The following is a 20220-nucleotide window of genomic DNA, read 5'->3' on the forward strand; positions in this document are numbered from 1 at the left end:
GTTTTGCCGACCGGACCCATGTATTGTTCTGATTGGTCGTAGTGTTATCCAATTGCGTGCAGTAATATTTCCAAATGCATGCTTGGTACCGCCCCTCGAGTTGGGCCATTTGCATTACTCGTAGCCAGACCCTAAATTTTTCTAGATTTGGGTTGGATTTCCAGGCTAACACAACTGTGTCATCTGCATACAAATGATACTTGCAGAATTTAAACTGATCACAAATATAGATATACATATTAAAAAACGCAAGAAGAATAGGAGTGTCTTACAACATGTCTAGAGAAAATCTTTGACTTGCATGAATTTGTTGTTTTCTGCTTCTGTCACTATAGAACATTTACATTTCTTTTAGTGATCTGGATGTCTGGAATTTAGATTTAATAAAACTAAAATGCCTCAGTTTAATACTTAATCATGTTTAAACTTCAGATTACCAGCTGTTGCAAAACATCAACGCAGTCTAACATATACATTTTCTGGATCACCAAGATCAGCTGAAGTCCATCATGTCCCTTGGATGACCTGTGAACAAACGTTACCACTGTGATCTCACTACTGTGGTGATGTCAACATACTCAACACCTGACCACACTTTATGATGTCATGATTTTTAGATAATGTGTCAGTGTGTCCAACCCCCAGCTGTACAATCCAACATCCTGACAACAGACCTTCACAGTTATTTCTACATTTTGATGCAGCCAGCTGGCCATTTAAATTCAAATATAGACCCAGTGACTTGGAGAGGTCAGTGTGCAGAATAATCTTTGCTAAGGCTGCCTGACTTTGTTTTGAGAAGCCAACAATCACCTCAGACATGAAAAAGTTCCGTGGCTGCTTCAACTTCACTCTGAACAGCAGAGGGAAGTTCCCTCCTAGTACATAACGTAAACTTGGCTCCAATAAAAGCATCCGTTGGCACCTCAGTGGACAACAGGAAATCTTTGTTTATTGAAAAACATCCTGTCGTTGGCCTCGGGGTGTATGACCCCTCTTGTAGCAGTGCAGTGGCAGAGCGTCATATAATAGCCCATATTTCAGGATCTCAGTTTACTGAACAAAACTGCCATATCCTTAAGATAAACAATGGCGCTATATAAGGTATGTGTATATGTAGTACTGCGTCAGACCCGCAGGCCTTCATCTGTTTGTCAGTGCCTTTTGGCATGTATTGTACATAACTGTAGACTTAGTGTCTGACACTCCCATGTTAAGGGCCACAAAACCTAAAGTTAGACATAGGCAGAATAAGACAATTAATGAAACAATAATATATTCTTACGAATTTCTTGATAGATTTGACATTGACATAACTGTGATGGTATGCAGTCAGAACCTGAACACAGAACACAATGACAGAGCTGCTGAGTCTGTTCAGTCAACCCACTCAATGGGTTTTTATTATGTCTCCAGCAACAAATCCATTTCATTCACAGTGAGAGTTCAACACATTTCCATTTCCATACACTATATCCTCACATACATGTGGATGCTATACCAAAGAATGGGTATACATATGTTTGGGTAAATACAAATTAAACAGCAGAACATCCTAGATCATATTGCATTGCATCTGCTAGCAGTTGTTTCTGCAATGATGCGGAGGAATAAAAGGCTAAGACTGAAGAAGTTACATTTTGAGAATATATGATACCACTTGTTTATTTCTGTAGATGTGTAGATCAATATAAAAATACTAGAAATCATGGTGAGCTATTAGGATGTACAATCTTCTTCACATTTCTGTTAAAAATGCACATCTGCAGATGGAAAGAAATGTCAGTGAGCATGTACAGTACGAGCAGTACCTGAGGTCAAGTTTCTTTAAGTGGCTGCTAACAATATTTGGTACAATCAGTTTCTGGTCAAGGTGCACGTACATCTCATCACTTGCTTCACAGTATGTCTGTGACCGCTCTGCCAACACTAACACCTACCGCTAGTCTTCTCTATAAGGTTTATTTATGTCCTCCATATTCTGGCCCTCAGCAGGTTGAGCTGTTGCATTCCTGCCACCTGTCCTGCGGTTTCGCCTCGGACGGTGCTCTGAGAACCAGTTGGAGACTGTCATGGCGAGGCGGAGGAGACCCAGGCTTATGCAGTGCACCTCTGAGGTGATGGGGATGTCAGAAAAGAGGGCATGGTCCCTGCACATGAGGCCATTGCTGCATTCAAAGTCTTTTACGATGTTGAGGATCTCCTGGCGCTCAGCCTGCCGCATCATCCCTCTTATATTCAGCAGGGTGGAGACGTGCTTCTTCCTGTAGGGAGGAAGGATGCAGGGAGGAAGAAGGGTAGACGGGTGTTAATGGAAATTGGGTCTGTTTGGTGCCGTCAAAGGCTGTCATGACTTTGAGTAACAGTCATGTCTCTCTGAGTCATAGCGTCTCTTTCTGGGAAGGAACAAAACATTTCATGCCACTTTCTAAAAAGGTCCGTTTCATAAAACTTTTATATTTCTTTCTACTTTTTGGTTGGTAAGTCATTATTAATGCTTTATATATTGGAAGTTTATATGATGCTTTATATATTGGAAGTCAATGATAAGAACAACTTGCGTATGTACATACGCAAGTTGATTTACATTTTACCTTTTACTTTTTTGTACATACACTTCTCACTTCTTTATCTGCCACTGCATCTGAAGGTATATATGTTAGGTCTAAGGAGTTTTTACAATAATCCACTCAATCACTAGTTGCTCTTGATGAGTTAACATTTTAGAGATGAAGTGCTTGCTAGGCAACTATCATATCAAGAAATTTGTAACGATCTTGGGACCCAGTGTTGCCAACTCTTTTCTGATGAACGTAGCTAGCACTAGCTTCAGAAGTCACTTAAAGTTGCCAGATGACATGCGCTCATTTGCATGTTTATAATGTCACAAGGAGGGAAAGAGTGGTAGAAGGACGAAATGTTCTTTATTATACAAAAATGGAAGCATTTTAAAAGTAAAAAATTTTAATGGCATGAGAGCTAGGAGGTAAAATGAGTGTTTTTGTGAAAGGAGTCTGGTGACTCTGGACGGGGGCAGCAGCAAAATGTATTTTATCCACATAAAATAGGAGCACCTAAAAAAAATCAACACTGGTTCAAGTATATGCTATATTTAGAGGGGGAGAGTCTCAGCAGAGGAGCAGTGGACTGTGATAATTCTGCACAACATGCATAGGAATGAAATGGAATGTAATTTATTTGAATACATTTCTTGCTTTTTCCCTGATGGTTTGAATAAGCTGCTAAATTAGTCACGAGTTGCTTTTTAGAATAAGAGTGGCTATGAGGGTCTGAAAAGTTGTTAAATCTAACGAGAAAGTAGCCAATTTGGCCACACTGTTGGGACCCAAACTTCTAAATATTTTCTAACGTTTTCTTCTTCTTATCTACATAACATTTGTACATTGTTTTGTTTTGAAGAGTCAACACTTTGCTTTTTACCAGCACTTTGAATAAGAAGGAAAAGCTTGTGTTTTCAGGATTGACCTGTATGCCCACATGTAGGCACTGTAACCTGTGCATGAATGGACTCTAAATGAAGCATAGAGAAAGCCCTTTGATCTCCTAAAATACTAGCTGGGGATGCCATACAGTAAACAAAAGAGGTGAGTCAAGCAGTGAGTTAGCATGTCTCTAGGTCTGAACTACTATGTTTTGCTCTCCTCTTCCACACCTCTCTCTTTGATTCCAAGTGTGGCACCAGTCTGTCTCCTGCATGGTGGCAGGATCAGGAAGTACTCGGCAGCAGCTTCCTGTCTGCTCTGCAGAGGGTTATGCGTCACACACGGTGGTGGGTTGCCAACCGTCACCTGAGCCTTAATCTGTGCACAAACAGCCTCGGCGGCTGGGGCCCCCCCATCCCCTCGAGGCCTCTCAGCCTCATCCATTCTCAAAACAGGCCCGCTCTCCTCTCCAAAAATAGCAAAGTTAATGTAGATATGTTTCCGTGCTCCTTTTCCTTGTTTTGATCCATTGTGACCAAAAAAAAAAAAAAAAAACAGACAGTCTTACTTTTTCCTTGCTTTGGCTAAGTGCCAAAAATAGCACTATGAATGTGTAGCAATAAGCATAAAAGAATATAGGACCTTTGGGGGTACAGTAGAGAGAATATCTGTTTTTATAGATGCTTCCTGGTTGCAATAGACATGTTCCAACCCTGTCCGTTTGTTAAAGCCCTCACCGTATATCTGGAAACTCTTTCACCAGAACTGCGACTTCCATCTGGATGGAGGGGGTGTCCTCCAGGAGAATGATGTCAGCTAGGTGGCAGATGATGCTGTCTAACCAGGATGAACTTGATTCCTGAAGCAGAGAGAAGACAAAGAACGTAGCAAGAGTTTCATTATTGTACAACAAGAAGTATTCCTCACCATAAGAAAATGTCACATTCATCATTATATTAGAATCTTTTGAAACTTATTCAACTATAAGTAAAGTGCAGTGCAATTGTTATTCTGTTCATCCAAATGTCTGATTTATTAATTAAACGTATTTATTTGATGAGGCATGACCAGCTGTACACAATTCTGAGAAAACAGATAAATACCTAAATGATGAACAAAACTCCACCGCAGTTTTTCTAGGTCATGTTTTTCCTTCAGACACTCAGTAAAAAAGAAAGCAGAATTCTTTGGCTTGGCATTCACTAAAAATAACGATGTCGTTTTTAGACAGCCATTAACCTCCCCACCCCCCACCCCCAAGTTCCCAATTTCCACAGACACTTCATCCCGCTCCTCAGCGAAAAAGGCCATCAAGGCCATCCCAGAGCCACATCAAAGCCAGCCAGCTGACAGGAACAGGAAGTTCCTTCTGAACACAGCAGCTTCCTGTTGTCAGCCGAGGTGACGGACACTTGTTTGAACTCGCGCACAGAAAAGGGGCAAATGCCACGCTGTCAGGCCTAGTTGTTTTACACCCTCTTCCCCCCTCTGGCAAGTGCTAACGTAAGCCCGGTCCATCCATCTCCATCTCACTGACGGCAGCCATTTTTTAGAGCTCACTCCTGTATCAACACTGTCTGAGTTATAACTGACCTAGGAAGTTTGAGGGTCAGGCTCCATTCACAGCCATCAGACTCTGCATTCCCCCTCGCCAGCTCTGCTCAGTATTTTTAAGAATCAGCATTTTGGAATTATATATAATGCTCAGGGTCTCCTGAAAAGCAACTATTAGCTCTGTTTTACATACACTGGATTTCATTCTCCTAGAGGTCCTAACCAGTGGTGTTGTTAGGTCTGGGCATCTGAGGCTTCAGATGTCTTATGATTAGCCCAGGATTTAATAATGTGTAATTTCATTTATGCATTATAGTCTTAAAAAATAATATGATATTGTTGATCAAAAACAAAAGTTTTGGGTCCTTTGTCTCAATGCAAGCTGTGATGGCATGCAAGAGAGAAAGTGCACCAACAATCACTTTAATGTTGCAGCTGGTAAAGGTGGAGCTCATTTTAAATGCATTTCATATTGCTGGGTAGTTTAATCTATAATTATGCATTATCATTTATTCTATACCACTCTATTTACTTGAAATCTTGCAAGTCACCTTTGTGATCTGGATTCTATATTACCCTTTCATGGAGAAAATATTTATAGAACTTGTGGTTTTGGAACACTGATCAACAGATTACTGCTATCTGTTTTTGGAGCTTCAGGTTATCGGTACCTGATCTGACAAATCTTTTTGGATCTGTGAGTCCTTCTGCTCATTGCTCTCTCTGTCTTTCTCTGTCACACACTCAAATTGATCTTTTAAATTGGTAGGAACCTAACTTCCAATTCTGTAATTGTTAATATTTTTCAAAGCATGTGTCAGACTTTGCTGACATCACCTGATTCAATTAAAAATAGAATGTTTTGTGTAAAGTACAGACTCACCAGATCCTTAAAGAGTCCTTTTAGCTGTTTGGCCTCATCTTGCAGGCGGAAAGCCATCCTCTTTCTCATCTTGGAGGAAGTGCAGATGACTCGTCCCCGCATGATGGCTCGGACATACTCCACCAGGACCCGCCGGTGCACCTCTCCAACCAGGGTCTGTCAGTCATTTAAAACATAAATCACTGACTGATTCCATTAACCTTCAAGCAAATGCTGCAGACTACTTAAACATGTAAAACACCATCTGTGTTTGATTAAACAAGTGTTACCTGATAAGGCGGAGAGTCCATTCTCCTGAACTTCTTGAAGTGTTGTTTAATGCTGACTTCAATGGCCTCAAAAGCCTCTGTGTTGTTAAGCCATTTTCTCTTTATCAGTTTGTCAAAGAAAGGCTGAAAGAACAACACACCAAGTTCTGATTCTGCGTACACAAACAAAGTACATTGTACTTTCCTTGAGTGTTTCAGTTTTTTAATACTTAGTAGTTCTACTCCACTACATTTCAGATATTGTGCATTTTACCGCACTACATGTATCTGATGGCTGCAGTTAGGTTGCAGATTAAGATTTTATATACAAAATAGGATTTATTAAAATACACTGTATAAAAGAGTTAGCTCGACCACAATCTACCACAATAAAACACTGCTTACATGATTACGCATCGGGAACACTGACTGAATAATGAAATGTAACATTCAAATGCTGCCGGGGGTCATTGGGCTGCATAATGTGTACTTAAACTAAAGCTAATTTAACTGATAATATGTCTTTACTTGTACTTAAGTGTAATTTTGAACTGAGGATTGTTTTTAGTGCCTTCAGTGACTGAACTTCTAAATCCTTTACTGGAAATGGAATATCTTGTGGGATTGCTGCTTTTACTTTGTAAAAGGATATGAATATATCTTTCATCATTAAACAGCAGACTAACTCCATGAATGTGAAACTGAGATATACACAGATCACTATGTGTTGAGTACATTTAAAGGAGCTCTATATGATATTGTGAGCATTAATATTGCAGCAGTCAACTATTTGCTATGTAGAGATATAGTGGAGTAATGTAATGACGTCCTGAGCAGAGAATGATGTCACACTTCCTCTTTGTTGTAACTGAGCTTCTCCATTCTTTGTTTTGAGGCCCAGAAACACCAAACTGACTTTAGAGAACTAGTGATGACAAGGGCCCGCTGCTGCGTCGCCTGACGTCACCATATTTAGTTGCACATGAACACACCGCAGAGACTACAGCTGACGACCAACCATCATGTATGGTCTGCACCTGCATGAGAGGAAATAACTCTCCACACCAACAGACAGTGTTAGTCTGTTTGTCAAAAAAGGAAGTTGTCTCTAGTTAGCCAGTTAGCACATTAACAACACAATCCAATGCTGAAAGAACAGAGCACCATCAGGAAACGTTTCTGCTAAAGAACTCAATGGCTAAAGAAAAATAAAGTTATTTATGTAACAAGTTTGTTTTGGTCTCACTTCCTCTTGACTTTAGCTTTTTGTTTTCTTTACTCATGTCTGTTTCTCTTCTTGTGCATGATTTCATTCACCGATGGGCTGCTGACTATCAGCTTGGTGTGTCAGGGCCTTTAAATGATCCAGCAGTGCGTGCAGATGTGTATCCCACTGGCTAGCTCATTACTGCCACTCTGTACTGTGCTCATACAGCGATTACTACTGAAAACACCATTCCAACCCACAGTGTAGTCGTGGGAGCCAACCTGGTCTCACTCCGAAGTCATCGAATATCATTGCTTGGTCAGTGACTTTTGGAGTCAGATATCGACAAAAAAAGCCATCTTTTCACGTCAGCGTGATTTGTGGCAGGACAACAACGAAAGTTAAGGGGGTGTAAGTATGATTAGGATGGGTGAAAGGGGTGGTGGATGTGTACAACAACCACCAACTTTGACCCAGGATGCCCATGTTCACTTCCTGCAAGGCTGTAAAGCCAAACCCTGATCTATTTTCTCAAACCAAACTACGTGCTTGTGTTGCCTAAACCCAACCACATTGTATCGTATTGGCTAAACATAACAATGTGCATTTATCGTTGAAAGAAAAAAAAAAGTCAATTTGCAGTGTTGTACCAACATAGTGTGTTTTGAAAGAGACTGTATGCAAGCTGTACATTTCCTGTGTAAACAGAAGTGTATTTTGAAAACAGACAATCATGTAACAGGCTGAAGTTGACAGAGCAATCCAGAACTTCACCAACCAACACACCCAGGGTACCTTGCACATTGTATCTCGACATGGAAAGTCCATGACCAAACGTCAATATGTGACGAGGTCAGAGTGAGAATGTGTAACAGGGGCATAATGCCCACCCTCTGGTTCCCCTTGGTAAACACCATAAGCTCTGTCAGCCCTGTTTCTGCTGTTAGCACTGTTCGCACAATTAACAATGTTAGCTGCTAGCCGCCGGCTCAGCCATCTCTATGTTGGTGGCCTATATGTACTAGTCATATGTCCTGGTCATGGTGGGAGTCTCCTTTAAGAGACTGATGAAACTTGCTTCTTGAGGTTCTCACCCTGATGTGCTCAAACAGTCTGTCAGTCAGCACCCTTACTGACTGGTTGATGATTCTGTCCAGGGAGGAGTTGGCTCTCTGTGCAGACTCCTCGCTGCCCTGTGGGTCACACTGCCTGCAGCGCTCCACTAAAGACCTACAGGACACAGAGGAGATGAAGCTGAACTTCAAGCAAATTACTGCAAAAAAATGCACATTTTGAACAATGAATGGTTTGTTTACCTGAGAGGAGGGCAGCAGTTGACCAGAGCTATGGTCCTAGAAACATATCCGTCCCCTCGGTCTCCAAATTCTGCCTGAGTCTCATGAAACATCTCCGCCTTCCTCTGGAAACTGGACAAATTTTAAATTTTAAGTTTTATAAAAGCCTGCCAAATGCTGATACAATTTATAAATGAACAATCCTGTCCTGTAATTGAAAAAATACTGGGGCATGCCAAAAAAATATCTGTATATAAAACCTACTTAATTTAAGACCTACATAAATATACCAGCACAAGTGTATTGTGTTTTTGCTACCTGCAATAACATAATTTATTTATAAATTATAATTTTGAGTGCAATTTTTTACAATTCTGGTTAAAACCCCACTGTTTTTTGCAAACTTTCCCTGACAGCATATAGTCACCTGTAGAGAAAGTCAGCCAGTCCAGTGAGACTACAACGAGCCACTCTTGCCCCCAGAAACTGGTTCACAGATGTAGATCTGTCCAAGTCCACCTTCAGCCTCTGGCATTGTGAAAGACATGCGATAAGACAGCTGTATCAAATATATATATATATATATATATATATATATATATATATATATATATATATACATATATATAAACATATAAATTCACAGGTACGGGCACAAGTATGAATGAATTATGCGCGGAAAGGTTGCACAGAAGAAAAATTCTTCAGAATAAAACAAGTGAAAAAGATGTGCAGTATATGTGTAATATTCTCTAAATCTAAATCACTATAATCAAACTGCATTTCCTCTTATTTTGAAAGTCACTGAAGCAAATGGAACCCATCATCACATTCCTCCAGTTATGAAACTTTACAGCCCTAGGATGAGGTGGCAGCCTACATCGAGTTCAAGACACCCAAGGAGAGTCCTTTTGAGGTTTTATGGTGGTGTACTAAAATGTCTCCTAACCTGGCGGTGATTGCGCATAATGTTGTACGGCTGCATCGAGTGCAGCCAGTGAAAGAGATGCCTCCTCCACTGGATTTGTAATTCAAGAACAGAGAGCCCAGCTTAATGTGAGTGACTGTAGCCTGTGTGCTGTTTCATCACGGGTGCAGGTTGGGTCGCGTGACTTGTATTAATGGGTGCAGCCTGGTGTGGCTTTGACTTAAACATAATGACGGGTAACAGATCAATACTGGTACTGAGCTTTACGGGTATGGGGGCTTGCGGGTTTTCAAAACTGGACCCATGCAGGACTGTGTGTGACAGTGTACCTGGATGACTGAGCGTGCTAGGTGAGACTGATACTCCTCTATGTGCAGAGTCTGAGCCCATCGCCTCTCTTCTTCATCCAGAACCTGAATCAGCTCGACTGTCACCTTCTCCTGAAATTCACAGCATAAATTTAAAATGAGTCTACATTTCAGATTTTCTAAAGAGCAGCTGTGCCAAAAGGACATTTCTTACCCTAACAATACTGATGCAGTCTTGTTCCAGCCTCTCCACTGTGTCTTGGGGCAGAATGGGCTCCAGTGGAGCATAGTTTATAGGTGTGGTTGTGCAAATGGTTCCAAGAACATCCCTGATTAAAAATTACAAATCCTTACCAAACCAGTCCAGTTTCCATGTTTGTACAACAAGATTGATATGTCTTTATGACATGAAATAAACTAGGTTCCCTGTCTAGTAAGATACCGTACCTGTTGTAGATGTTGTAGAACCAGTCCAGTAAGGAGTAGACATCTGTAATCTGCAGCGGGCCGCTGGTGATGATCCGCAGACGTTTGGCCACAGCTCGATGGTAACTTTCCACATATACCTGGAAGGCAGCAAACTCCTCTGGGTAAATGGATACAGCATTCCTCTTCGCTGCATCCAGGTCATCCACCATCCGACTCCTCAGGCGTTCGAGGTATGAGGCCAGCTGGCCTGCCTGGGTGTCTACCTGATGTGGCAGGCTCCAGTCCGCAGCCTCCATCACAGCCTGCCTCCACTTCATCTTTAGTCGCCGGGGACGCTGGCTGGGGTGAATCTGGGGGCCCTCTTGTTCTGGTTTTGTCTCCTCTCTCAGAACCCAGGCAGCATCAGCATGCTCCTCCTGTTGGATCACCAGCACCACCAGCCCAAGGTTGGGACCAGCGCTGGGCTGGCGAAGAGACTCCCGGACTACGTCCCACATCTCCTTTTGCAGGGCCTCGTACAGGAGCTCCACGTCCTTTGCCTTCCGTCTGCTCGAGTCCAGTGTTGCATTGGAGCTGAGGGACTCATCTAAGGATGAGGTTGATGAGGGGATCATGCCAAGAGGGGTGCTGGGATAAATGGGAGGAGTAAGGGTGGAAGTAGATGTGGGCGGAAGGAGAGACAGCAGCTCACATTCTCTCTCCAGCTCCTGAATGTGTGTGTCAGCCAGGAGAAGGTCCCTGTGGTTGACCAACTGTAGGATCTCCAATACTGTGGAGAGCAAGAATAGGAAAGGGCAGCTGTGTTTATTTACAAGAATCACAAAACAGGTTCACCAACAAAAGGCGGGATCCGTTTAATGGTTATTAAGGAGTTGTGTGTGTGCCTGACTGACAAAGTGGGTTATTTGTTGCTCATTCTGCACACTCTTCTATTCCTAGCAAGGTTCCCTGTGGAGTCTGTGAACAGTAGCGTGGTTAAACTTCTATCTAGAGGAACCTGGGGTAGAGGGAAGTGTGGTCATTTCCTGATTTCACAGTCTATTGGTGATTGAACCCAATGACTCAGGGATCTGGGGACTGTTCAGCCTCATCAGAGAGTTGTCTAGGATTGGGAGGAAGTACGGCTGAAGCTTGACCAGGAAAGAGCAAAGTTCTCTAACATAAGGGAAAGTCCTTACAAAAGACAAATCCTTCTGTGTCACTTGATGTTTTTTGATCAGAACATGGACCTTTTATACGTGATGTTTCCCGGATTTTTACCTGAGAGGGGCTCTCTGGTTTTGACCACTGGCTCCTCCTCCTCTGTTTCCTCCTCAGCCTCTTGGGACGCCTTGTCTGACATGGACTCCCTCTTCAGCTTGCCCAGACTGACCATCCTGAGGAAGGAGGGCCGCCTGGAAGCCTCCGCCTCGCTGTCTGTGCTCAGGTTTCCGCAGGGCAAGCTTTCTCTGCGCTCCTCCTTACGTCGACCTGTAAAGCTGCACAGTATCCACAGCAGCAACGAAGAACGTGAATGACTGCTGCCCAAAATAAGATACACTGTCAGACTGCACTATATGCATATACAGGTGTGTATGAGTAAAAATGTCATCAAATTTGAGGTCTACTCGACAGTGCAGCTGAGTAGCAGCAATGTTTGGAATGCCACATATCCAAACATCTGTTAAACTGTAAGCATGACTGCCTCAGTTAAAAATAGTCCTACTGAGTAAACACACCAAGTACTCAACATGTCACTGAAAAACAAAAGAGGTTCCATAGATCAACAAGTTGCTATAGCATATTACATAACTCCTCAGGAAATAAGCACATATGCTATTCTATCACCGACCACCAACAGTAGCAAGGGATTTTCCATCTCAGAAGCTAAATCATCTCACTATTAGAACTCTGCTGTTGCATTGCTGTTCAAACAGGTCTTCACTTTCTTATTAGTAGAACAGTTTGTTTGTGATAGTTACATTACTGAATTGTTTGGCATTTTTGTGAGGGTTCTTTTGATTACAATTGATTTCTGTTGATGTTATGGGGTGTTGTTGTTCATTGTTTTACATAATCTTTGGCTGTTGAATCCTGAAAATGTGCTTTTATAAGTGGGCAAAATTAATTTTATTACAAGCCTTTTCCACCATTTCATTCTAGTTAATCAGATGACGGACTGTAGAAATGCTCTTGTGAAAGGCTTTCTTGCACCACCATGTAAAAAAATATTTTATTTTTTATATTTTACTCTGAAAAAAATCATGAAATTCTTTGGGTTTAGTAATAATATCTTAATCAAAGATATACTTCTTAAGATGTTCACTCTTTCTGTACATTTCACATGAATGTCATACACAACTTATTCTTTATATCAGAAATCCAAATTATTTGCAATGTAGCAACAACAGATCAAATCTAAGGTTTTAATGCTTCCTCCTCCCCACCCTTCCTCACCGGAGCAGGGTCATAATTCCTTCAGAGCTCCTGCGTAGTCCTTTCCTTTTTTCCCTCTCTGGTGGGAGACTGTTTGAGTTTCCAGGGCTGTAGTGGGGAGAGTTGTTCCCCCACACATTGCGTCCCGATATGCGGAGCCCCTTCCCCAGTTTTCCAAGGGTTTTGAGTGGCGACACTCCACAGATCCGCTCCAGTGTCCCCCTGAGGGGCTTCCCTTTAGGATTACCTGCCCCATGCCTCTCGGCATTCACCTCGTTTTCCTCCTCTTCTCCATCACGGGAGGACCTGAACTGGAAGTTACCCCTGACCTCCCCCATGATGAGGCCCATGTCCCCTCCATTCCTCTCATCCTCATACAGGTCCACATCCTCAAAGGGGTTTAAGTTCTTGTTCAGATCTTTCAGGTCGTTCAGCTCCTTCAGATCATTGAGATCATTCAAGTCCCTGAGGTCCAAGTCCAGCCGGGGCAGGATCAGTTCACCATTTACTCTGGGGAACTCATGGCAGCTCTTTGACCTTCCTGGGAGCTTCTTCAGAATGGGCATGGTTTTACTTGAGATTTTACCAAACTGCAGAACAAGAACAAGATCAGATTTAGTCATAATGTTCAGCTATATAAAGTTTAACTATAATGGCATCTGATTATCAAATACAATTTCAGAATGAATAATCTTTTTTTACATTTACTAAGACACTATCTGGTACTTTCATTTCAAAAATAATTTAAAACTGGAGTAAATAAGATTCATAGAAATCCTGTATGGTGACATTGATATCACAGAGAATAAACAGTCAGGATATCTTGCAAAATAATCCCTGTACAAAAGACATGACTCCATCCTCTCAGTACAAGGGAAGCTGAACCTATGAAATGTGGAAAACTTTTTCTGGTATTGTATCAGCCATCAGACAGTTTATATAACTTGAAGCAAAAACATCCGCTCACAGGCTGGTTATGCAATGTGCTTCACTTAGCAAATAGGAAATATGTTTTCAAAATACTGCTGCATTTAAAGATGCTCAACTACATTATGCAAATATCATTCATAAATAATGATAATTTTGTTCTTTCTCCTGTTAATTTGGGGAATTTAGAAAACCTTTTAAAAATCATATACTTATTTTCCTATTTAGCTAAACCTAAGGATTCTTTTTAAGAACTTCTGTTGTTTAGTCAAAAAAAGACAGCTAGAATGTAACACAAACATAAAATTAAATATTTTTTGTCATCGCCCTTCTCAAATGAAATGCAACATGGCCATGTTGCTCTTCTTTTTAGGAGATAATGTATCTCAAGAGACTTACTGGTTAAATAATTAACAACTTAAACCAATGAATCTTTTGCAATCACTAAGATGCCAAAAGACATATTTCTTTTACCTTTATTTCAAGATTTTCACAAAAAGTCAAACACTCAATATGTGACTTGAGCAACTAACTCACAAACATGGAGAAAAAACAAAAATCCTAGGACTTCACATACACACACACACACACACACACACACACACACACACACACATATATATATATATATATATACATATATATACATATATATTATGTTAGTAGTAACATAGGAATATAGGGTATACTGTTCAGTCCACTACAATCCACTACCTCTGAGGTACTGTTAATGATGTGAAGACTTTCTGTTGTACCTAAAGCCCATCCCTTCTCCTTTGGAAATATTCTTTTGGCTTCCCAACACATCCCGTCTGCTTTGTGTTTGAGGAGCCTCAATGGTTTTAAAATTTTACCACCAATTTTGCCAACATTGCCTGCCACTATGAATCAACAGTTAATGTATTCAGGGTCACATTTTCTCTTTTTACTGGGCCAGGGATGTCTCCCAGTCCCAGATCACTTTTTTGCTTCAAGAACTGATCTATTTTTCTGTCACTCTATCTGAGGGAGCATTTGCTTGCTAACAGTGGAAAAACACATTATAAACATTTAGATATAAAATAATAATAATCATTATTATCATAATAATAATTAGCCACGGCCCACTAGTTTTGAATTGTTGGAGTCTTATTCTTAGTAGGGAACCTTAACCTTTCTAAGTACCATACATTTATCAGCTCTTATATTCACATACCATATGCTGGTGTGCACTCTGACTTCCACAGCAGAATGAGTTTCCTTGTCACAACAGATCAAAAGACATGGCCTGAGTTTCATGCTTGGGTGCCACAGGTAACAATTTTATGGCACCAAGGACAGCTACTAGTGGGTTAGGTTCCCAGTTCTTCTCAAAGGCTTTAGAGAAACATTCAAAAACACTCTTCTGATAAGTAAACAAGGGAGAAAAAAATCTTGTGTAATTTGTCTTTGGGGTAACACAATCGATGAATTGTTTTAACTTTCACATTGTGTCCAGAGTTAATTGAACATTTATGCTCACTTTTAAGACTTTTCTCCCAAGTCTCTCTCTCTCTTCATCCAACTCAGTCTCCCAATTCTACAAAAATGCAATGCCCCTACTATGCAAATCAAAGTTGCTGATACTCTTGGGAACATTTTTTCACAAAATAGGATGTTTTCTTCCCTACATGAACTCAGATTTGCAAGTACCTGAAACAATTTGAGGCTGGGATATTATATTGCTCTCTGCAGCTGCTCAATTGACAGAAAGTGCCGATCAAGGTACACTGTAAACCCCAATTCACTCACTCAGCTTGATGTATTTAAAAAAAAAAAAAAAAAAAAAAAAACTGTTTGCACTCCAAACTTTTAGTTTAGTACAATACAGTAACATAAAATCACCTATTTTTTTTAAATGTCACTGAACTACAAAATGATATTTTAGCAAACTTAGCTTTCTTCATTGCAAGAACAAGGCAAAGTGGTGATTTCTGAACCAAGAAAAACTCTTTATTTCACCTCAGCACAACTTTCTGTTAGACACTCTAATATCCACTCAGGTAGAAGGTCACTAACTGTGTATACAACATAACTCATGTCTTTTACCACAACATTAACTGTAACCTATTAGACTCACAAGTCAGTCTTTAGACGCTTTGCTTAACTAAAGGCGGAGATCTCTGATTGTCTGGTGGCGAGACTAGTAACCTATTAGAGCCATTGTGAAATACGTGAACATTAATCACTGTGTAATGGGTGACGAGTGATTTAGAACACATTAAAACACATTTTACTTCAGCTTATGGCCTTAAAAACATTGTCTCACAGTATGCTGGGAAACTCCACCCATTTAGCCCCCAACATGCCACATAAGTGTACAATGATAGAGTTGTTTATGGCCTTAAACTAATTAGGCAAAATCATCTTTATACATTTTAGTCAAATTAACTCAAAACTCGTTAACATAAAAAATTCTGTCAAGCCCTCATGCATGCATGCTGCATCAGCAGCATTTCAAACTGATGCCATCCAGCGACCATGTCTATGATACCCTTAAGATTCTGAACTAAATCATTTAAGCCAGGGATGAATGCATGATTCTACCATATCAGACTATCAATATAAGAATTTGGTAGTTGTATGTGTAATTTGGTTTGCTTCCTTCTTTAAGAGTATTCCTAATGATAAAACTAGAATGGTAATTGGCTGGTTCCTTTTCCACCATGACATAATGTTTAAGTGAGCTGCCCAGTGGTAAGCCTCAAAGTGTGGCAGGCTGAAACCACCCTCGTCTTTTGACTTAATTCTGTCAAACAGTTATTTCTAATGACTCCGGCATAATTGCAATCAAAAATGGAGAGAGGGGGATGCCCTTTCGGGTTCCATGATGTACCTCAATTTGGTGTAGGGCTGTATGAGATCAGATTTTTACTGCATGATTATCATAGAGACAGAATGCACCAGAGGGGGGGAAACAATTCATAGCTTTCCACTGACTTTGTAATGTGTGAAGGCGCCTCTTAGTTATTTACTTCAGCTAGCAAAGAACACAAAAATGCCAAAAAGCTGTTTTGTGGTGGGATTCAATGCAAACATAGTTAAGAATCCTTAACTAAGTTTTTACAAGCTGCTGAACCAAAAACTTGAGCTTTTAAGTTATGAAGAAGGAGGGAATTTAACTATGGGATCCTGACACTCAGTGTGCCCTGTGCAGCAAGTATTTTTACTAATTTGGCCAGGAACTGTAAAGGCAAAGCTAAATACACTATGTAATACCTGGTTTTGATCTTTGTTGGGATAACTGATGATCTTACCTGGTGATTTGATCACATAGTTGAAAAGAAAGTAACTTCTGGTCATTCAGTGAGATCATTTCTCCAAGATTAGCAAGGTAAGGAGAAGAGGACACTGAGATAGACCGGCAGCGCTGAGTTTGTCAGTGTAACTTTTCCTGTCTTATAGACATATAAAATAATAATTTGACATGCTGATATCTAGTGTTTTTAGCAAGCTACAAGCACACTGTTAGTATGTCAGCCCTCAGTTCCATAGTGTGTGTGTAGCCCCAATAAATCTTTTTTGAAATAATCAGATCAAAAATGTAAACTTTAAAAAAAAAATCAGAGTAAATGCACTCTAAATGTACATATTTGCTTTATAGGGTGTAGCACATCTGGGTTCATTTTGAAAGTGAAAAAATATTAATTTTATCAGATACTCTCAACTAATGGCCACCTTCCTGCTCCTGAATTTGTACAATCTACCTCCATGTTCCATGTCATTCTCTCAGAACTGTAGTTACACATGCACACCTGGAAGCTTCCTAATACAACCACAATCCTCTGCTACTGCCCACTGAGCAGCCCCAGTGTCCATAGTGGGGATGACTGGCTGTGTTTTGGCTGGGACATTGCATTCAAAACAAGCTGGACTGTATATAGAAAACATGATAATGACAATGACTGTCTTGGCATTTGAATCTTCATTTGAATTTAGTCACTATATGGAGAGGTTGAAATATATCCATTACAAATAGAAGAGAGAAAAGTAAAATAATTGTTATCATCAGTACACATTCACCTCAAACCTCTAACTGTATAATCAATGTCCACAGAAATCTTGTTTGCATCATTTGGTGTTTTGGATTATATAGCAGCGGTGAGAGCAAACTCTCCAAAACTGGACATCAGCATCAGCTGGACATCCTAAATTACTTGGTGCTGTGTAAGGGGAAAGAAAGCATATTCTCCAGGGTTCTCACATATTTTCATGGACAAAATTTAAAAACTTTTCCATGACTTTTCAAGAACCAATAATAAAAGACATTTTCTTGCCCGACATTTTTCAAACAGATTCAAACTCTATTTGAATATAATTTCAGCTAGCTGGCATACATGAAGGGAGAGAGGGAACACAGGAAGAAAGTAAAGAAACATACGTGATGGTAAACATCCCACATTGAAACATATTAGAGCAACTTTATGTCGACGGCTAAAGAAAATAAATTTGCCTTTTTGTTACATTATATGGAAGGTTATCCAGGGAAGATAACTGTAACAATTTTCAAAACAAAATTCCATGACTTTTCCAAAACATGCAATGATTTTTACTAATTCCCTGACTTTTCCTGGCCTGGAAAATAGGATTGTGAATTTCTGTGACCCCAGGTTTTCCATGACAATGAGAACCCAATTCTCACTCTATTATGCTCTCCATAGTTTTCTCAACTTTTATACCTTTGTGGCATGCACATGTAATTTTTATAATTTTTTTCTGTATGTAAACACAACTTCAAACATTATGTGTTGTGCTTTACCTACTCGATAACTCCTGTTCATACTGTGTATGAGATGTCTCAGCAGAGTGGAGAACAGGAAAACACTCAGTGGCTGTAAAGGAGTTTACGGCCGTTTTATAGCAAAACATTTTCTTGAGAGAACAAAAGGTGATATAAGAGAGCATACGTCATTATGGGCTCTTTGTCGTGATAGAATACTTTAAACTATTCAGCCTTTATTAAGTTTAAATAAATCAAAATCATAATCAAAAATAATCTCTTGAACTAAAGTCAGACCAGGATGGTGAAAATCTCCCTAAAATGTCTTTGCTCATTATAACATGACAGGAACAACATGAAAATTGTTTCCTCAGTTAAAAGATAAGTCACTGCACAACACAAACAACATGTTCTCATAATTTTATCAATGGCAATAACTGTGTCAAACCCATTTCAAGAACACAACAAATGTCTAGGCACCAATCCATGTATGAATAAAACAGACAAATGTGACACATAACATACAGAGAATCATTACGACATTAATCAGATGGGTAACTATAAGCACAAATGAATACAACAGTTCTCTCCATGGACCCAAATGAAAATTAAACCATCAGAATCCAAACTCTAAACGCTGTCTGTGAATGCAGAGGATGAGACTTACCAGATGAGATTGCCTTGCAGTGTTTCAGTACAATGTCATCCTGGACTGTGCTGGCTGTGCAGGCTGCCAGGCTGTGGAGTGTTTGCATGTGTGTGTGTGACTGAAGAGTGTAAGAGCGTGTCCGAAAGTACTCGGTGACTCAAGAGAGCAATGTGGCTGCCTGTGGTTTCCTGACTTGCTCTATTGTGGTGGAAGGTGATATGTTTTCCTGAGGAAAGGCCCGTCCCGTCCTTTCTCCCCCTCCTATGCCATTGACCCTCCACCTCCTCCGCCCCCGCACCCTGGGGACCCTTCTAATTACACTAATTGCATTAACTGTACAGTAGAGGCAGTAGAGGAGGACAGAGCATTCCCGTGCAGTTTTATCAGCTCTGCACACCCTTTGTGCATGTTCTTATGTGTGTGTACATGTCCACTGTGCCCTGGCTGATTTTTGTTAGAAACAGAAAATAAACTGCAAGAATGATTCAGTGTCCATGGCCTTGAGTCCAAATTCCATTCATACACCATCAGCATTGTCATTTTCCTCAGCGGAAGACTTTAAGTGGAGGATCCGATCTGAAATGACAATCAACACTGTTGCTGCAGATATAATGTCTTTGCTTTACTGCGGAGCTTCAAGGTCACTATAGCTGTGGTGGGGCTCTGATGTCACACACAGAACAGAGCAGCTGACAGATTTATGAGAGGAGTGTGTGTGCAAAGGGCTCTGAGTTGTATTGTGCAATTTAACAAAAAAATTATAATAAGCAAGCAAAGCAACATGTCAACAAGAACTTCTTTGGTAAAACATTTCCCACACATACCTGTACTTACTGTGGCTCCCCCCTGCCACCTAGTGTGCAGTCTGGTATAGGACAAGAGGTAGTGTCACATAAACTGAAACACACAATAAAACAACAAACAAAACAGCTTAAGTTAGAACTTTGTTTTTTTCTTTCTTTTTCTTGAAGACTTTGTGACAGTTGAACATGTCCTCCAATAACATGACATTATCAGTCAGCCTGTTGCTCTCTTTCTTTCTCTCTCCTCTTCCTATTTAATGCATTTCTCTGTCTCGGTCCCTTTCAGTAGGCTATCTGGCTCTGTCAGTAATTCAAAAACAGAATAACCGTGATGTAATATAAACAACAAAAATAACAGACCTAAATGAAAACTGTTCTGTTTTTTTAAACATT

At 40.4% G+C, this 20220-nt stretch overlaps 1 protein-coding gene across 1 annotated transcript; it reads right to left on the reverse strand.

Moving 5' to 3' along the window:
• Positions 1-1372: 1372 nt before the first annotated feature.
• On the reverse strand, positions 1373-19244 carry exoc3l2a (exocyst complex component 3-like 2a). Its single transcript, XM_033634567.2, has 13 exons — positions 19043-19244; positions 12732-13300; positions 11556-11773; positions 10314-11064; positions 10081-10195; positions 9888-9998; positions 9058-9158; positions 8652-8762; positions 8430-8565; positions 6150-6272; positions 5881-6036; positions 4181-4302; positions 1373-2264 (listed from the first exon to the last, which is right to left on the reverse strand). Exons 2-13 carry the CDS (start codon positions 13274-13276, stop codon positions 1943-1945), a joined length of 2811 nt encoding a protein of 936 aa, XP_033490458.1. The 5' UTR covers positions 13277-13300; positions 19043-19244; the 3' UTR covers positions 1373-1942.
• Between the last annotated feature and the right edge of the window lie 976 nt (positions 19245-20220).

This window comes from Epinephelus lanceolatus, chromosome 11 (genome assembly GCF_041903045.1).
Source record: "Epinephelus lanceolatus isolate andai-2023 chromosome 11, ASM4190304v1, whole genome shotgun sequence".
In the NCBI taxonomy this organism is placed as follows: Eukaryota; Metazoa; Chordata; class Actinopteri; order Perciformes; family Serranidae; genus Epinephelus; species Epinephelus lanceolatus.